The sequence below is a fragment of the Bombyx mori genome, chromosome 4 (genome assembly GCF_030269925.1).
Source record: "Bombyx mori chromosome 4, ASM3026992v2".
Taxonomy (NCBI): domain Eukaryota; kingdom Metazoa; phylum Arthropoda; class Insecta; order Lepidoptera; family Bombycidae; genus Bombyx; species Bombyx mori.
In genome coordinates this window covers 12,338,314-12,358,025 of record NC_085110.1, presented here as the reverse complement: position 1 = coordinate 12,358,025, position 19,712 = coordinate 12,338,314, and the positions used below count along the sequence as shown (strand labels likewise).

General features: G+C 37.4%; 1 protein-coding gene and 1 long non-coding RNA gene across 3 annotated transcripts in view; both read right to left on the bottom strand.

The window, feature by feature from the left end:
- LOC101738862 (T-box transcription factor TBX20) overlaps positions 1 to 1,799 on the bottom strand; it is a 42,976-nt gene extending 41,177 nt beyond the window's left edge. Inside the window, exon 1 of one of the 2 annotated variants that reach the window (XM_004930910.3) lies at positions 1,106 to 1,799. In XM_004930910.3, the coding sequence (XP_004930967.1) occupies positions 1,106 to 1,349 (244 nt within the window). In that variant the 5' untranslated portion in view covers positions 1,350 to 1,799. The remainder of the gene's footprint in view (positions 1 to 1,105) is intronic. The other variant, XM_021351164.3, reaches the window with a different exon arrangement.
- A 15,315-nt stretch (positions 1,800 to 17,114) lies between these two features.
- The window catches only part of LOC134198800 (uncharacterized), a 29,707-nt gene continuing 27,109 nt past the window's right edge, over positions 17,115 to 19,712 (bottom strand). The window contains exon 3 of the long non-coding RNA XR_009973000.1: positions 17,115 to 18,620. This is a non-coding gene — a long non-coding RNA (uncharacterized LOC134198800). The remainder of the gene's footprint in view (positions 18,621 to 19,712) is intronic.

Genomic DNA, 19,712 nt, shown 5'->3' with positions numbered 1-19,712 from the left:
TGATATGATAACCAAAACCATGAGATCTAGAAAATCACAATAAAAGTGCCTTCGAAATTATCTTCAGACACCATCTTTTCAATGCTCCTCTATAAATATTTTTATGAATAATTTTATTGCTGTTAAGCATATATTTATTTACTAGCTGACCCGGCAGACTTCGTAGTGCCTCAATTGATAAATAAAAGACACATCAAGGGGACACATCAAAGGAAAAACAAAATTGTTTGTTTTTATATAATTCCGAGCTTTTTTATATTTTCTCAGCAATTCATTTTTATATATTATATAGATAGATCGATTTTGTAAGGCTCGGTATTAAAGGTAAGGCTTATAAAAAATAGTTGAATATATTTCATTAAATTGTCTTGATCCTTGATCTTCACTCTCAATTAACGTGAAACGTAAAAAAGGTGAAACGCTATACCTACGTATTTCACAAATATGTTTACTTAAATCATAAATTCATTAAGAAATTTAATCGAATACAAATTTTTTTTAAGCTGCCGTGCAAGAATCCTAATGGTGACAACAAGTTAAAAAATAGAATCTTGTTTCTTGAACAAGTTAATTAAAATAATGTAAAGATAAAAGTGGTTTAATATCAAAATAATAATTTTAATGTGTATTTTTTTTGTTTTTGTGCTAGATTTAATGATGATTTATAGAAGACTTTAAGACATTAATGTAACACATAATTCGTTATATATAATACTTTGAAGATTTTCTTCAAAAATTTAATGGGCGGGTATTATATTTTACGCATTATTTTATGTAAATTAAAAACTCAGAATTTTCATTAGTTCTAATTAATTGTACTTGGATGATTTATTTTTATTATTTAATTAGTCGAATATTCATGTACCCATTAAAGGGGTAGTGACTTGCGATTCACAAAATAATTAACAGTTTTTATTCTTCATTAAAGTGATTTTGAATACGATCAATAAATAAATATGAATGAATAGTACATTACTAAAAATGATTTAAATGACATAGTACTTAATAAATTATTTGAAATGTAATCATTTTAAGACCTATGTCGCTTAATGTTTTTGTAATATGAATATGATTACGTTGAAATGTATGTATGTAAAAGTTATACCTAGTGGAGTAAGAGTATCTTCTCGGGGATCTCTATGTCTCCGCCTCTCTCTTCGCTCTTGTCTATCTCTTGCCATTATGGCTGCGATGGAGAAGTCTGTAGCACAGGGGCGCGCGGAGCAGTCTTCCTCCATGGCGTGCCCCTGCCGATCTCGACCCTCGCCTTGTAGCAGCATCAAGTTAGTCCCCTCTGAGCCCAGTCCGCCGTTCGGAGTCCACAACTTGTCACCTTCCGAACATCCCATCGGTGGAGTGGACCATAATCGTTCCAACTTTACAAATAAATAAATAAACCTTTTTAAACTGAAATGTCTCAATTACACTTTAGTTTTTTTTTTTTTTATCTCGAATAAAACAAAAAGTCTTCAAACAAGTACACGAAATGAGTTTTATCGTATTAAGCAAATAGTTAAATCTCTCTTCTAAAACACTTTCTTCGTTTTAAAATCGTAACACAAAACGTGAACAGTTTGACATAATACAAGCATAGGCTTTGATATTAATTGTTTACGATGCGTTTAGGAATGTAGTGGGACTGTTCGTAAGTTACGAAGTGCGAGAAGAAACTTTTTACGCGCGCTATTTACGCGTCCGCGGCTAGAGCGGACCGGTGCGGCTTGGAGCGCTGTCGACTCGACTGAGGCGGCGGCGAGGCGGCCGGCGGCCCGCCACAGGGAGGGGCCTGCATCACCGCCCAAGCCACCACACTCCGACCACGCACACACCATCACTTTTTATTACTTCTTTCTTGTGAATTCCGTCCCGCTCCCGCCGGGCTTGCCGCTCGCGCCCGTCCCTATCGCGAGTTTTTCTCCGCGCGATAACTATTGAAATTCGCTAAACGACTCACCGCGGCGCAGAAAAGGCCCTCTCGTTAAACGGTGAGCCGATCGTATCGAAGTATTTATTCGCTTTAGTCGAAGCACTGATGCTCCGATCGCTGTTTATGCACTGTGAGAACTTGCCGCCGCCGATGGGGCCGTTTCCGATCCGATTACTTACATGGGTTTCGTGGTTATTATACCATGAATAAATAAATAAGTTAAGTGCACGATGCAAATGGCTCTGACGTCGATACGCGTTCGCTTCAGGGCTAAATATTAACTGCTTAATGCTGGACACGATAGCTTGAGAATGTAGTTTATCTTTTTTACCATCTTACGCATGAACTTTTACTGAATAAAATCACTATTTAAGTAAACGAATGCTATTTACCTTTATAGGTTAATAATATGAGTATTTTTAACGTATAAAATGAGATAATTTATAATTATCGTCACAATAACATTCACACGTAAGCTCTTATATAAAAAAAACATAGCAACTAGCGTGTTGTATCGATGGAAAAATTAAACTTAGTATTTCGGAAGGACATATATATTTTACGCCCTGTTCACCAACTCAACACAAATGAATCCACCAGCCAAGGAGTCAGTGCTTCTAATCACAAATTGCCTCCGCATTTATAGCGCTAGATCAAATTTGCGGAAAATTAATAAACGCACGTTCTTTCGTTTGCATGTATTTATTATAATTTATTAAGTGCCAGGAGCTCAAACTAACCATGTCGTTTGGCAGTAAAGCTTATCGACGGTAAGTCGGTAATGGCCGCACAAATGGCCGCCGATACGTGAATTGTGACGAATCGCATTAATTATTTTGTTGATTTCCGTCGAGGGTGAGCTGAACAATGCAAACATAATTTTCTTTTAATAAATAGAAGTTTTATTCTGTTTAAATATCATTTTAAACGGAAACAAAACGTATGTGGTTATTTTTACATGCATTTCTTCAATGTTCAACGTTTTTGAAATATTATTCTGTTGAATAGACAAACAAAAGTAAATTTTGGAAAAAAACACTAAAACTGAATATATAAGATTGACAAATTGCATAACTAATCCATGTAATAATTATTTTAATTGAATCACACGATTCTTTAAATTTTATCGACTCTTCCAAAAGACCAAAATATCTTCTAAAATTACAGTTTTGTTTTCAGAAATGCAACCGTACGTTACGTACCGTTTCAATTCATTTTACTTTACTTTTTACATATTCACTGAACGTGTAATTACCTATTATAACCATTTTTACTGGTGGTAGGACCTCTTGTGAGTCCGCGCGGGTAGGTACCACCACCCTGCCTATTTCTGCCGTGAAGCAGTAATGCGTTTCGGTTTGAAGGGTGGGGCAGCCGTTGTAACTATACTTGAGACCTTAGAACTTATATCTCAAGGTGGGTGGCGCATTTACGGTGTGAATGTCTATGGGCTCCAGTAACCACTTAACACCAGGTGGACTGTGAGCTCGCCCAACCACCTAAGCAAAAAAAAAATTTAAAAAAAAGGTAGGTACACGATTTAATAGAAATTCAGAAGTTTCATCATAATCAAATGTAATATTAATATTTGATAAATAAATTGATGGAAATCAATTGAATACCTATTTGTTTATTAAAATCAATTAACTTTGTATATAAAAACACAAAGTGAATAATTTGCAAGTCAACTGAAAAAACATTAACTTATTTATTTTTTATTACCTTTATTGGCAGACGATTATACGATCCATTTGACGGTAAACAGTTACTGTCTTTCATGGACTCCAGCAATACCAAACAGCCAAGCCGTTGCTCACTACCTTGATTTTTCTAATAACCTAATATTTCTACATTAGTGATACACCAATGACCCTATTGATAAGTAGGTACCTTTATTTAAAGCAATATTTTTGGAAGTTTTTTTTTTAATTCAGAGCTCTTAGGGATCTCATGAGTTGCTGTTCGCTCAGAAGTCTTTTCCGCTTCAAGAAGACGGTTGAAAGAACTCGATGGTTTTGGCATCGTCAATACTGCTCAAGTACCGAAGCAGCCTTAACTGCTAAAAGACAGCTGCTTCGCGAATGCTAATACCACCGGATCGAAATCGCGACCTTCTTATATCCGGCGAGAAACTGAATGAGCTGACGTTAAGAAAAAGTCCTCGTTGAACACGATGACCTACGCTTTTCCTAGCGCGGTAACTAGGACGTTTATTGTCGCATGACCATCGTGATTCTGACTCATATATTTAATGATGGGTTCGCAATCTAAATTATAGTGAAGTTCTACATTCTTCATTATTTTAGTTTAGTTTTTTTTTAAATGATGTTAGGATTACTAGTGGCGCGAAGGCCTTTCCAGTTTCACCAGGACAGGTGGGCGAGCAAAGGCTCAGCCAGGAGGGGTGGGATTTGCTAACAGTTGCCCGAGCGCCTCCGAAGGAGACCTAACAACTCAAGAGCAACTGCTTCGCGAATGAATTTACTACCGGATCGGGATTGCGACCCGCTGAGAAGATCCGGCGAGAAACTCAGCGAGCTGATGCATGGGTTGGGTTGCACGTCGAACTCTTTGTCGAGTTCGACGAATACGGTTAGCGAGGTTCCTAAGCCTAGTGTTAGAGTTGCAAGCGTCTAATGCAAAGGTTATTGGATCTGATGGATCCGTAAGGACGTGTGCTTAGATAGTCCGAACATATCGTTATATCTCAGATTCGGTATATCTACACATTCTAATTCAATTGCATTGATTCCAATTAGCACTGAATCCAGATTACACACACACACCAAACAAATAAGAACTGTAACTGCATCTTGCAGCTTTTTTCTCTCCTGTTAATTTTGATATAATAATTCAAACGTCCATTATTAACCAATATATTCATACATATTCATTCTTATTAAATACCTACATACTCATGCGACTATCTTCACCCAACTCAGTCTTCCATGATTTTCCTAATTTTATTACTATCGGACTGTCATTTTATTCTACGTATTATATTATTATTATTATTATTTTATTCATTTTTACAGTTGCCACTGATTATGATTTCAGAAAATGCGGCCAAATGACGTACATGATAACAGTAAACAGAAGACGCCACTATGTGTCACTTGCTTCTTTAGTATTCTCATCTACTAGGCTACTTAAATATATCATCATCATCAACCTGTTGCAGTCCACTGCTGGACATGGTTGCTTCAATTGCACGCCATTGAGCACGATCCTCGGTTACTCTCATGCAGGGCTTGCCATCCCCTGCATATATCTTTTTAACCCATAGAAACAGTCCACTGAGTTTCTTGCCGGATCTTCTCAGTGGGTCGCGTTTCCAATCCGGTGGTAGATTCAGCGAAGCACTGCTCTTGCTAGGGTCAGTCTTAGCAACACTCCGGTTTGAGCCCCGAGAGCTCACCTACACAAGTTAGGGCGAAGTTGAAATAGCCTCTCAAGGCTATCAGCATAGGTAAGAAGAAAAAAAAAGCATAGATCGCCACTCCACTGAGCCTGAGAAAGTCCTGCACTACGTTCGCCAATTCACGATCTCCACTCAAGAACATGTTTGCCCCTAGGCTTATAATTTGTCCGGCCAATATGGCCTGCTCATTGCCTCATAAATGTTTAATTATTTACTTGTAATTATACTTAAATTGTGAACGCAAGGTCTTGTAATCTTGCGTTTCCCTGTCACGAAGCAAACTCGGAAGTAAATTTAAAGTTGAAAAGAGTGCCGGCGTATCATAAGTTCGTCTGTTCATGGCAAGGTCCGAAAGAATAATTTCCTCAACATTTCATAACTTTAGCTAAAAAATAAATTTCCTATTGTAACGAATAACAAATAATATACAACAGCGAACGTTTCTCAGCGCTTTCGGATGATAACACGATTTTATTGAGTGATCTTTCAACAAGCCATTGATTTATCTATACTGTAAAGTTGATTATTAAATATTTATTTCATTATTATCTATTATTAATTATTATACAGTTCATAAATATTAGAAAATCGCATTTAAGTTTTGTAATAAATCCCGTCAATAATTTTAAAGACGTAACTTACAATTGCTACAAAAGAATCATAATAACGACGCCGGTTAAAAATTTCGAAATGACTTTTACTCGCGTTAACTACATACAAACAATCCATTAACATGTCGTAACAGCAATTCCCGATTCACGTCGCGAAATTCGACTCGAAACTTGTCAGGCAAAGTTTCAGTTTTTCTTTACCGAAATCAACCAACGAATTGTGATTAAAATTTAAAAGTAATAACAAGTCGTGTGAACGCACTCGTCCACCGACCGGAGGGGGAATTACGCCCCTTAGAGGCGGGACAAAGATGTCGTAAATGAATACCAACTCTAAGCACGGAGCGTAAGGATCAGTATTCGTTTGCTCTTGTCGGTGCATTGAATGCAAGTTGACGTGGGAGTGAGGTTATTCTCGCTAAGTACTGTCCGAGCAGAGTGAGCTTTTTTTTTTTCATTTCTACGTTACATTTTTTTTAAGATTGCGTCGACAGAATTTAATTAGAAGCTGATTTGAGTGATTAATTATGTTTTTAAAATGCTCTTTTACACATTCAAAACCAACTGGTGGTTTTTACTGGTGGTAGGACATCTTGCGAGTCCGCGCGTGTAGGTACCACCACCCTGCCTATTTCTGCCGTGAAGCAATCTTGGCAAGCAGGAGCAGAAGCAGAACTTATATCTTAAGGTGGGTGGCGCATTTAGGTTGTAGATGTCTATGAGCTCCAGTAACTACTTAACACCAGGTGGGCTGTGAGCTCGTCCAATCATCTAAGCAATAAAAAAAATATTTCAATTTTGATGTAATTGAACTCTCAGTTATAATAATTATCTATACTAATATTATAAAGAGGAAAGATTTGTTTGTTTGTTTGTATTGAATAGGCTCCGAAAGTACTGAACCGAATTGAAAAATTCTTTCACTGTTTGGAAGCTACACTATTCCCGAGTGATACAGGCCATAATCTTTTTTGAAAAAAATTTGAGATCCTTACCAAAACTCTTATAATGTAACCCAAGGTGTAAAAAAATTACTTAAAATGTACTTTACATCGCGACAGCATAATAATATGTCTAGCTATTATAGTTATGCCGCAATAAGTGTTCTTTGATTAAAAAAATAAAACAACGTCAAATATAGTTGAATTTTTTGTTAAAGACCCGAGCGGACCCGGAGCGGACCGCTAGTACTATAATATAAATAAATTCGAAATAAGCTGTGCCATCGGTTCTAAGAAGAGCCACAGTCATTAGAAGAACCGGTGAATCAAACTCAGTGGGCATGTCTTTTATTTTTTTATTTTAATTGCAACTACAGATGAACTAGTAAACGGTCTACCTTAAATTAGAAATGTGAACCATTATAAACATAGGCAAAAAAATCCAGTCGTAACTAGTCGTGAATGCACCTTAAATAATGCATAATTATATAAAATTACATTCAATTTATGATAACAGTAATTCTTCATAATTTTCGCATAAGAAACGATGACAAACTCCAGAAAAATTAGAAACCTAAGCTTCGTTATTAACACAAGCTTATTTCAAACTAGCGGCTCACTCCGGCTTCACTCGGGTCTTTAATAAAAAATTTAACGATATTTGACGTTTTATTTTTTTAAATAAAAGAACACATATTGCGGTATAACTATAATAGTTAGACATATGCTGTCGCGACACTTTTTGTAAATAATAATGTGTTCTACAAAGTCGTAGTACATTAGGTAGGTATTTTATTCTATCATCAATAGTTTTCGCAGGGCACGCGATGTAAAGAATATTTTAGGTAATTTTTTTACACCTTGGGTTACATTATTGGAGTTTTAAGTAAGGATCGCTAATTTTTTTCAAAAAATATTATAGCCTATGTCACTCGGGAATAGTGTAGCTTCCAAACAGTGAAAGAAATTTTAAAATTGGTTCAGTAGTTTCGGAGCCTATTCAATACAAACAAATAAACAAATCTTTCCTCTTTATAATATACTAGCGACCCGCCCTCGCTTCGCTTCGGAAACATTAAAACACACATTAAACCAAAAAAAAAAAAATGAAAAAAAAATTAAAAAATGTAGCCAATGTTCATCAGGGACAATGTCGGCTTCTAATGGAAAAAGAATTTTTCAAATCGGTCCAGTAGTTTCGGAGCCTATTCGAAACAAACAAACAAACAAATCTTTTCTCTTTATAATATTATTAGTATAGAAAACACAAACAAAAAAAAAATAAAAAAAAACAACAACAAATGCTTGTTTAAAAACAGGCATTTTGAGATTCTGAACTTTCTCATAGTGACCTCTGACTCGCGAAGCTAAATACAATGTCGTTATCAAAAACTTAGACTAACATATTACACCTGTAACTATAACTTCTGCAACTGATACAAGGCAATAACATTGTTCTAACAATTCTATTACGTACAATCCCAAAGACAGCTGCATCTTATAACTCTGCTTGTGCCGCCACAATAAAATTTTAGCACCATCCTGTTATTGAAACAGCTAAATCATAACGGATAGATAGATACTACTGAGCACGAACCCAGTACATTTCAACTGTACTTTAATATTAAGTTATTCAAGTAAGCACACGTATTACATTCGAACTTTATAGAAGTTATAGAAGTATGGTTTGTAACTTTATAGAACTTTATAGAAGTATAGTTTGTAACTTTATAGAAAGACTAGCGACCCACCCTCGCTTCGCTTCGGAAACATTAAAACACACATGAAACAAAAAAAAAAAAAAAATATAAAAAAAGTAGCCTATGTTCATCAGGGACAATGTCGGCTTCTAATGGAAAAATAATTTTTCAAATCGGTCTAGTAGTTTCGGAGCCTATTCGAAACAAACAAACAAACAAATCTTTCCTCTTTATAATATTAGTATAGATGATAAGTAATCTTACCGTCGAAAACGAAATATACTAAGAAATTTGCCTATTAATTTAAATATTTTGGAATTTGAAGTCGTCGTTGCCCGAAGGAAAAGTGCATTCATATCGAACGATGCAACGTTGTTTTACTGGTGGTAGGACTACTTGTGAGTCCGCACGGGTAAGTACCACCACCCTGCCTATTTATGCCATGAAGTAGTAATGCGTTTCGGTTTGAAGGGTGGGGCAGCCGTTGTAACTATATTTGAGACCTTAGAACTTATATCTCACGGTGGGTGGCGGACTTACAACGTAGATGTCTATGAGCTCCAGTAACAACTTACAACCAGGTGGGCTGTGAGCTCGTCCACACATCTAAGCAATAAAAATAATAATTATAACCAGTAAAATGAAAACACTTCATCGTAATAATCGCTGAATATATAAACAATAGTTATTTGTTAATGATATTCGCCACTTATCCTGCCCATAGACACAGCCCACTGAGTTTCTCGCCGGATCTTCTCAGTGGGTCGCGTTTTCGATCCGGTGGTGATTCTGCGAAGCACTGCTCTTGCTAGGGTCAGTGTTAGCAACTCTCCGGTTTGAGCCCCGCGAGCCCTACAAACGTTAGGGCGAAGCTGAAATAGCCGCTCAAGGCTATCAGCATAGGTAGGAAAAAAAAACTTATCCTGTGTTGATTGTACCACGAAAAAAAACCTTGAAGTATGAAAACCTCTACAAAAATTCAACTCAATCGGATAAAAAACGCACATAAATCATTAGGTAACAAAAAAAAAACATATACTAACATTCATTCTATATTTTTACTACATCTGCTACATTACTTAGCATCTAGAATAATAAAAATAGTCAAAGTAACGAATAAAAATTCTTGGCACTGTGAAAGTTGGTTTTTAATTGTCGTGGGACTGCAGTGACATTTCGGCACTTAAAAGTTAAAACTATTCTTAAACACAATGTAAGTAGAACTCCGGTAAGATTTGTAATACGCGGACATATCTTAAAACCTTTTTAGAAATGAATACAACTAAACCAAAAACAATTAACTTAAGGAATAATAATTTGAATATACATGCAATACACTATAATTAATATGTATGCTTAGGTCAGATATAGTATGTATTTACGAATATTTAAAGATTTTTACTGGTCGTAGGACCTCTTGAGAATCCGCTCGGGTAGGTACCATCACCCTGCCTATTTCTGCCGTGAAGCAGTAATGCGTTTCGGTTTGAAGGGTGAGGCAGCCATTGTAACTATACTGAGACTTGGAACTCATATCTAAGTTAGTGGCGGCATTTACGTTGTAGATGTCTATGGGCTCCAGTAACCACTTAACACCAGGTGGGCTGTGAGCTCGTCCACCCATATGCAATAAAAAAAGAAAATACTAAATCATAAGTTAAATTCCGCAAATGATTCCTGGTGGTTGATTAAAATTTCGGAAAGTTCAGATCAAAATCTCAATCATCAAGACAAATTAATTTAAAAACTATTGGATTTGAGCGAAAGGTCGGAATACAGAGGGTAGTTTCCTATTAATTCTAGAGCATCTAAATGTGTTGCTAGAGAGATCTATGGATACCAATATTTTATTAACAAATCCAGTAAAAAAGCATTCATTTTAATATTTGAAAATCGTTCAGCGACCAACTACCAAACACATTTTAATAACGTATATATTTAAAAATATATGCTGCTATAGATACCTAATAGTATCGGTATACAAGAACATACAATTGTGGGTCTTTCTCCGTATCACATGAATAAATTACGAAGGTCGGACTTTAATTAATGTGTGACACTTGACGCTACTACTTTTATCGTGATTAAGAGCTTTCGGATGCGTATCTAAGTGGGATCACTAAATGGACTGTTTATTGCTCACCACAAATTGTGTTTACTTTACAAAGCAAATCTATTGTCTTTGGAAGAATATAAAGATCGTGTTTGTCTTTCTTAAATCAGAACGTACTTACTCTTCTTAATACTCAGAACACACATGGACCACCACTGCTTGAAAATCAGATGTTTTGCTTTGCGACAGATAAGGACAAGCTTGCAGTACTAATGGCCAACTTTTAATAGCGGACATACACCTTAAAAAGAAATAGCCCACTGAGTTTCTCGCCGGATCTTCTCAGTGGATCGCGTTACCGATGCGGTGGTAGATTCTGCGAAGCACTGCTCTTGCTAGGGTCAGTGTTAGGATCACTCCGGTTTGAGCCCCGTGAGCTCAGCTACTAGTTAAAGTTACGCTGAAATAGCCTCTCAAGGCTATCAGCTTAGGTAGGAGGAAAAAAAAAAAGAAAGTGACGACTTGCATATTAGATATAGACAACAAAAAAAATACAAAATTAAGTTAATATAAAATTAGCCCAACAATACTATGTATGTAGTATTTCGACAAATTAAATTCTCCGTATGTACTTAAGCCTGTAGCGTAGGTTGACAATACATTCCGGGTTCAGCGGACATTCTCCCGGGACTGCTAAATCGTATCGGTTTCTCTAAGGCTCCGTTTGTTCGCTCCCTTGCTTTTAAAATGTAGCCGTGGCTTCAGCAATTCCAAATGAAGCAATCCTTTTGGGAGACGTCAATGCAAAACAAAGATTTAAAAGAAGAAAAAACCAGTGAATCGGCTTTTGTGGGACGTTGAAAAATTTATTTCATGTCTTCTAAAAGAGGTCTGTTGTGTTTATTTGCCTGATAAAGATTATCGATCAGTAAAAAAAAGTATTCGTATTGTGTTATTTTTAAAGGGAATGATTATATAAAAAATATTAAAATAACATACAATAATGAAGGACCACAGATAAATTAACGTACATACATTCTCCATAGGATATATTCATATATCGTTGTCCTATAATTTAGATTAAACTTAGTCTTAATTATTATATTGATATATAAGAAAGTAATACTCATTTGCTCCTAAATATTTGAGTCAACCAATAAACCAATCCCTTCAACGCTTACAAACTTCTGATTATGAATTTTTAAATTAAAAAAAAATAAGGCCTTATAATATAAGCATACACAGTCATAATGTGCAAACGCCAAGCTCTCCGCATTTGGCTGACACTGTTCCGGACGGGGACCTAACATTGTGGTCCTTCTAACAGCGGAGATATTTATTCTCTTTACAATAATTATCTTGTTAGGTATTAGCTAAGTTTCGGTATAAGGTGTATCTATTGCTGACTATTTACTCCGTAAGTCCGCATGTGTATCTTCTGTCACCCTAGCCATTTCAGTCAATTTATTCATATCTCAGCCAGGAGGGTTGGGATTTGCTAACAGCTGCCCGAGCGCCTCCGAAGGAGACCTAACGTGTCAAGGGCAGCTGCTTCGCGAATGCATCTACTATCGGATTGGAACCGCGACCCGCTGATAAGGTCCGAAGAAATTCGGCTGTATTATTGTTACTATGATGTGTAATTACTGTAATATAAGTATTCGTACTGATGCTAAACGAAAAAAAAAACTAAGTGAAGTATAAAAACTGTTTTACATTAGAAAGTCGAAGAGGTATGAAGTATGATTTCATAAAACAATACTTTTTGCTGTTAATAAGAACAATGATGTTAATTAAAACCACTCTTCAAGTTTCCACCGTTTATAAGATCTCAATATGATTAACATATACGTTAATCTAAGCAGTATATAAAAAATATTAATTATTTATATAGTTTATTACGGAATTAGAGTGAATTGTGTTGTCTATTTTTTTTTCAACTTGTTGCAAATTTATTTTAAACTAAATTGTTACTCAACAAAATATATTTACGAGTGAAAATTAAAGTCGAATGAAAATCGGTTATCACAATATTGCATAGTTTTAAACATTCAATACTTTTGTGTTATTATTAGGTTAATTTAACAATTGAATTTCATAGAACCCGTACTACCAAATAAATAAACTCCAGTCATCTGTTTTCTCAATGCATTATTGTGTTTAAAATACTTGAAAAAAATATGCCGTACGAGATTGTACTCTTCTACAGTATGATTTGTGTTTTATTAATATTAATTTTATACAGAACAAGCTATACGATACGACTTTATGATTTATATGAAATAGAAAAAGTTAGATTGTCGCTGTTCGTGTAGCCCCACCCGAAGGCAGCGAGGCAGAGCGAGGCGCGAGCTTGCTTTATCTGAGCTGGCTCTGCGCGAAACAATATATTTATTGGACGGTGCCGCATCCAGAGACACGACCTCTGGATCATTCGTACACTACACAGATTCTAAATAGTATTAATGCTGCCATCAATAATAGAATAGAAAGAAAATGATTTAGAATATTTTTTTAAACCAAACTTTATTCTGTTTATAACGTCGAGTAACATAAAAATCGCTAGTAAACAATAAACTTAATTGAGATCATCCTTTTAAAGTGCTCTGTGTGAAAACTATACATCATCCGGCAAGGTCACAGATCGCAGAGTCGGCAACTGCGCGCTGCAGACCGTGCTATCGTGTCGCTCTCATTTTACGATACTACGCCAGTTTGTTTTCAAGATTAAGCGAAACTAAACTGCTAGCGTTCACCTCTCACTGAAGCTTATTTATTGCTTAAACAGAATAGGTACTTTTACGTATTGTAGCCAGAAAAATAACTGAAACGTTGTTACTTAGAAATGAAGCGCTGGGGCGTGCCTCAATCACGGTTCTATTTGTACAGGAACTAGTCTCCGGAGAGGCGAACAAGACGGATCGTGGTGTCAACACGAATTTGCATCCGTTGTTTGTCTCGTTGGGTTCTCAGCGGAAAAAACAGCGCAATCTCATTGGGTTCGGTGCACCGAGCGCCTCCCATCAGTTATTCTCCGGTGCGGCCGGCTAACACGATTATCTGTCGTTTTGAACGAGACGCTCTTTTTCCATTTCCCTTGTTTTCCAACTTCACGTCTACTCCGTGTTTTTCTGAATAGGAAATGAGATATGTCAGACGAAAAATTGACAAAAATATAGCCGTATACGATGGAAAATAGTGGGTTTTGCGATAGAATCTATCGGATTCCGCCCTCGCTGTGCAGAAATTTTGTTTGTAAGATTATTTCCCTTACCCTTCATATTATTTGTAGGCTATTTTATTTCTTTTATTTTTTATTATATCATATGTGATACTAGAAATTTTATGTTATTCCTATAGTCCTAATATAGTATATATAGTATTCCTGTGGTGCGGTAGAACGGCCCATATTTTTTTTCCTACATATTTGCTGGCAGCCTCAGGGACTATTCCAGATACGAAGGGTAAGCTCACTGGCTCAACCTAAAAGAATTTTTCTAACTTTCTAAATTTTCTAAATTTTCAAGAGCAATGCTGCGCAGAATTTACCACGGGATCGGAATCGCGACCTACTAAGAAGATCCAGTGATAAACTCAGTAGGCAATTCATAATTTGAATACATCTTGACACTTTCAGTTAATGTGCAGAATGGATCCTCCATTTCAATTTTGTGCTTGCTAATTAAGTCTGTAGCCTGCTACTATGCTCTTGTAGACTACAATCTTCCTTTTTTGCCTACTGTTGCGTTGTGAATAAGAGTGGACTGTATTATTAGTTTGATATTTTTATTTATCTATAAGTGACATAATAAAGAATTTAAAATTAATTACTATAAGAAATAAGAAACAGATGTGTCGCCCTTGACGGCTGGAAATGGAAAGGGGTAAAGCGTCATAACGGACGTCGCTCGTTGACGCCTTTGACGTTCCGAATTCAAACACCTACCTATTGCTAGCTGCCTCGAGAGACTATGCTAGCTTTGCCGAACGTGTAGGCGTGGTCACGGGGCCAGAGACCTCGACAGCTTTCGATTACTTCAACGACTTCCCTAGTGGTAATAAGAGGCAACACGTCGGAAGGTGGCAGGGAAGCTCTACTATCGTCCTCCCTGTCGACTAACTCGGTGTGTTAAAGTCCGCGGAGTACTGCTGGGGCAATGTTCTTGTATCGGCCAGTAACTCTGTCTTTTCATTGTCATTGTAAGCTAGAGGTTGGTTTCAAGAGCGTACGTGGGGTGGCATAGTGGCGATAGTTTCGGACTTGAGTTTCGTGGGTGGTGCATTTACGTTGTAGATGTATATGTGCTCCAGTAACCACTTAACACCATGTGGGCTGTGAGCTCGTCCACCCATCTAAGCAATAAATAAATAAAACTTGAGGATCTTAGCTAGTCGCTAGTAAGCTTGGTGTGAGGGTGGGAATTCTTATAAATAACTATCCCATTTATCGTTTTGGGCTTTGTCTAAGTGAGATTTAACATCCGGCTGCAGATGAAGCAATCATTCCGGTTTGACTCTGTGGGGTATCGATCGTAACCCCAGATTGCAGCGTTCCTAACTCTTAAGAGGTTCCTAAGCGCCGGGGATATTCAGATACGGCGGATGCAGTCCTCCACTTCGACTTCTTTATATGACATTTCTAACGCGGAAGATAGAACGGTGTCCTGGACGGGCAGGGTGGAATCTGGGCCACAGGGGAGGATTGGTGGAGTGGCTTCGGTCAAGCTGGTGCTCAGCCTCTACCAGTCCACCGTGGACTGGGTCTGAATTGTAGGGACAACTGAGCTGCATTACGACAGGTCGGTGGTTGGAACCAGGCACTTTTTTTTTTTCATTCCACAGGAGAAAATCGCCGGATCCCCACCCGCGCGGCAGGTGGGGTATGTGGGAGTTGAACCTCACTAAAAACTCCTGCCTCTCACAACCGGCGCCCTACCTCGGACCGGGCCGGAGCCCAGTCGGGGCTATTGAAACGGCGGGACAGGGTTGACGCAGAGCACATTACATCCATCCCACCGTCCCACGGACGCAGGACCGGCGGCCTCAGCGACACGACCACCGGTTCCCTCGTTCAGCGGGGAACCAGGCACTTAGTTCGACTTAGTTCTAACTTAGTTACTTAGCACAACCATTTTATTCCAAAGAATTTGTATGTAATAAACCACAGCTATTCTCATTTACAACTCTGTCTGTATGAAAATTGGTTCCATGCTTTTGAACAAGTAGCCGCGGAGACAAATGGGACCTCCTTCGAAGCCACTAGAGGCGGAAACACCTATGTACGTCACAAAAACTTCATCTAAATCAAAAGATACTAAATATCTGTTATAAAGATATTGACTCTCAGTGGGAATCGAACACGGATACCGCGGTGTAAAAGTCAAGGTCACTTACCACCAGTGAGGTCGTCGGTGGTCTTTTTGCGACGCAAGATAAGTACTTACTTGTTTTTTATTAACGTTTACTAGATAAAATGGTTCATCGTCGTGGCCTATTGATATATAAAACCCATCAATGTCGTGGCTTAAAGGATAAGACGTACGTTGTATTCATACCTAGCGATGCACCGGTGTTTAAGTCCCGCCTGCAAGTAATTCTTCTTCTTCTTCCAGTGCCTCTTCAATCCTGAAGGTTGGCCGTTAGTTTCCTATATTCATTTTTATCAGCAGCCAGCTGGAACAGCTATTCGACGGAGGCAATACCGGTCCACTCCCGGATATTCCGGAGCCATGACTTCTTTCTTCGCCCGGCAAGTACAAATTTTTATAATGAAATATGTTTCCGAACAAATGTTTCCGATTGACTTCCACGATTAAGGAATAGCATCGTGTAATAAAATATCGAACCCACAAAATGATGATTTGCGTAATTACTGGTGATAGGAAGTCTTGTGAGTCCGCACGGATAGATACCACCGCCCTGCCTATTTTTGCCGTAAAGCAGTAATGCGTTTCGGTTTGAAGGGGCGGGGCAACCGTTGTACTGTAAAAACGGAGACCTTAGAACTCATGTCTCGGAGTGGGTTACGTTGTAGATGTCTATGGGTTCGGGTAACCACTTAATACCTGATGGGCCGAGACCTCGTTCACCCAACTAAGCAATAAAAAACGATGTGTGGTGTCTTGGGACACCGGTTAGAAACGAAGTTCCTTTTTATAAAAATATTAATTTTAAATTCTATTCGAGGTATAAAGAAAATAATTATTCGGGTATACAGTTTTTATTATGATTTTTTTATTTAAAAAAAAAATATTACAAAGTTATCAACCTTATTTTGTTCACAATGATTTATAAAAAATATATAATAATAATATACAAAGAAACAGCTACATATTTATATGAATAATAATAATAATAACCGTCATCACGTAGACTATACATTAGACACTGTATAGCCATCATACTAAGACTATACATAACTAACTAATAAAAATCTTATGTTACGGACGTTTTTTCCCGGTTAGGGTGGATTCCCTCCGCATCGTCCTATAAGGAACTTCGTTCCAAAAACAAAAAACAATTTTCCTCTGCTAGCATTTCGAATTTATCAAATAGTTGGACTAAAAAAAAATATCCAATATAAATCAATGAATTCTGAAAATCAATTAGTTTTAGAACAGGAAGCGTAAGCTGCATGCTGCTCATAATTTGAACGAACATTATGGTGATGATTGCCCACACAGAGGCGTTCAAATAGATCTTTAATGTCTTCATGCGCACACGACTCGTCAAAATCGCGCCCGAATAGAATAACCAAAACAATAATTTTTCTACAAAGAAGAGCGCTCGTCGTGAGTAGCTCACACGCTCCAACCAAACCGCTGATTACGGCTTGATTACACTGTACAAAAACTTTCAAAACCCGGAACTTCCATTGCCATTAGTGGCTAAAAAACAATTATTGACGCCTTATGGATAGCAATTAACACCCATCCGTTATTATGACCAAATCTTTACTTTCGGTAGACCCGCTATCATGTTTAATGAGTTGCTCGATGCAACGACTATTTGAAAAGGTTACATCTAAACGTTATTGTCTCGAACGAAATTGTATCTTATGACTAGAGAGATAAAATCTATTTGAGTTTTAATCGTTTCGTTTCGGTGAAAGAGCTCATAGATGTGTGAAGCTGACGCCGCCCGCGGGAGGCACGCATAGAGACCACCCGTACTTCGACCACCGACTTCAGAAGGGCGTGTGCGATTACACGTGGACACAAACAAACTGTTGAGATTCACATATAAATTTTGCACAAAAAAAAATTGTATCATCTTTGAAAGAATGTGGTCTCAACAAAGAATTTTGATGAAGATAACTTGAAAATTTTTATCTCGATCGTGTGTTCGAGCACATTTACATGTGTCAACAGGTCGACCCAGAAACAAAGATGGCATTCATTCATGATGAGGCCTTAGTATTGTGTCCGTTTCAGTGTGGTCCGATGTCTGCAGCGCTGTCGACGTATGCGGCCCGGCATGCGTGCTATGCGGCGGGACGAGCACAACTTGGCCTTCTTACAGCTTAATAAATGACCACTGCACAGCATTAGGCGGATCACATATATCATTTATGTAAATTGTGACGAAGACATATCTAGTCCGCTCGGTCTCTACATCCAATGTACACGCTTCACATTCCATATTTGTATTTGAGTTTAACAAGAAAATCGATTCAGACTAATAATGTTCTGCAAAATCTGGTTGGATACTTAATTAGGTACTTATTTTCAAAAACACTAGCGATTTGCCACTAAATCCAGAGCATTGTTTAGTATTTTCATTTGATCATTCGATACATGAGGATTTGTAATTATTTCACAATTTAACCATATTTTCCTAACTAGTGGAAAAAAATGAAAGTATATTCCTCCTCTTCCTCCTTGTGTCGTATTCCTCAATACTGAGGGTCGTGCCCACCCTTCTGTATCACTTTCTCTTGCACGATCTTTCTCCATCTGCTTCTGTCTCTGGCGGAAGGAAAATATATTACTCTCGCTCTGAAACTATATTAAGTAAGATATTGGTAAAATAACCATCATCCTAAAAATGAAAAATTCTAATCAAATCGCTTCACAAACATCGCAGTCGTGAGAGTATCGCTTATAGAACCGCAGGTAACACCATAAATAAACTAGTACTCGGGGTAAACGTTACGAGCTAGTAGCGGAACCGCAAATTCCTGAAGTGTCCAACATCTGCCGGCGTCATACGTCGCTCGTTAGCTCCCGGCGCGGGCCATTTATCACGGCAACTGGGTCGCAACTCACTCGCGACACTATTAAGACGTTTTCAGTCGAGACCCATTGTAGGTAATAGTGAGTTATCGTGGGCGTCTCCTAGTATAAATTTAATGTTCGTTCCATACAATAAGCGTGTTTGCGGTCGGTTTCCGTGTGGGCTCATTCGATGACTTAAGAGAAATTGCTCATTTTTATTGCAAGTTCACGGACTCCCTGCGTCGTAGGAATAGCTGTTCAATGACTTGAAAATACTTTTTTTTACGAACAATTGAAAAAGCATCAGACACGTCTTCGTTTAAAACGTAATCGTGTGCAATTTAACGTGAATTTTAAAGGAAGAATCACTTTAGTGCCCATTTATTATTTCACTGACACGTTATCTCTTATTACTAATTTATTAGAGGTACCGCAGTAGTCGAAATTCGACTATAATTAATTGGGATTGTAAGTTTGTACACTATTATGTGTGTATTTTATACTTCGATAATCACGAATTTCGCCAAAACTACACTATAACTATTAACAAAGACAAACAATATTTAATCTATTCTCAATTTGACAATAGACGTCAAGAACAAAAGTTTGACAATAAATAGTATGCATGCGTGTGTGCGTCAAATACATATTATGTAGTGTGTGTAATGTTTTCTTTATTGATTTAATGTATCTTTTATGCATTATTTAAAAAAAAAATAGCATTGTGCACTTCTTCTCTATATTCTCTATAAGTGTGGAAAATTTCATACTCCTCCGTCCGGATACAAAGTTTTTGCTTCACGTATTAATATATAGATAAGTTATATATATTTTAGGAAATAT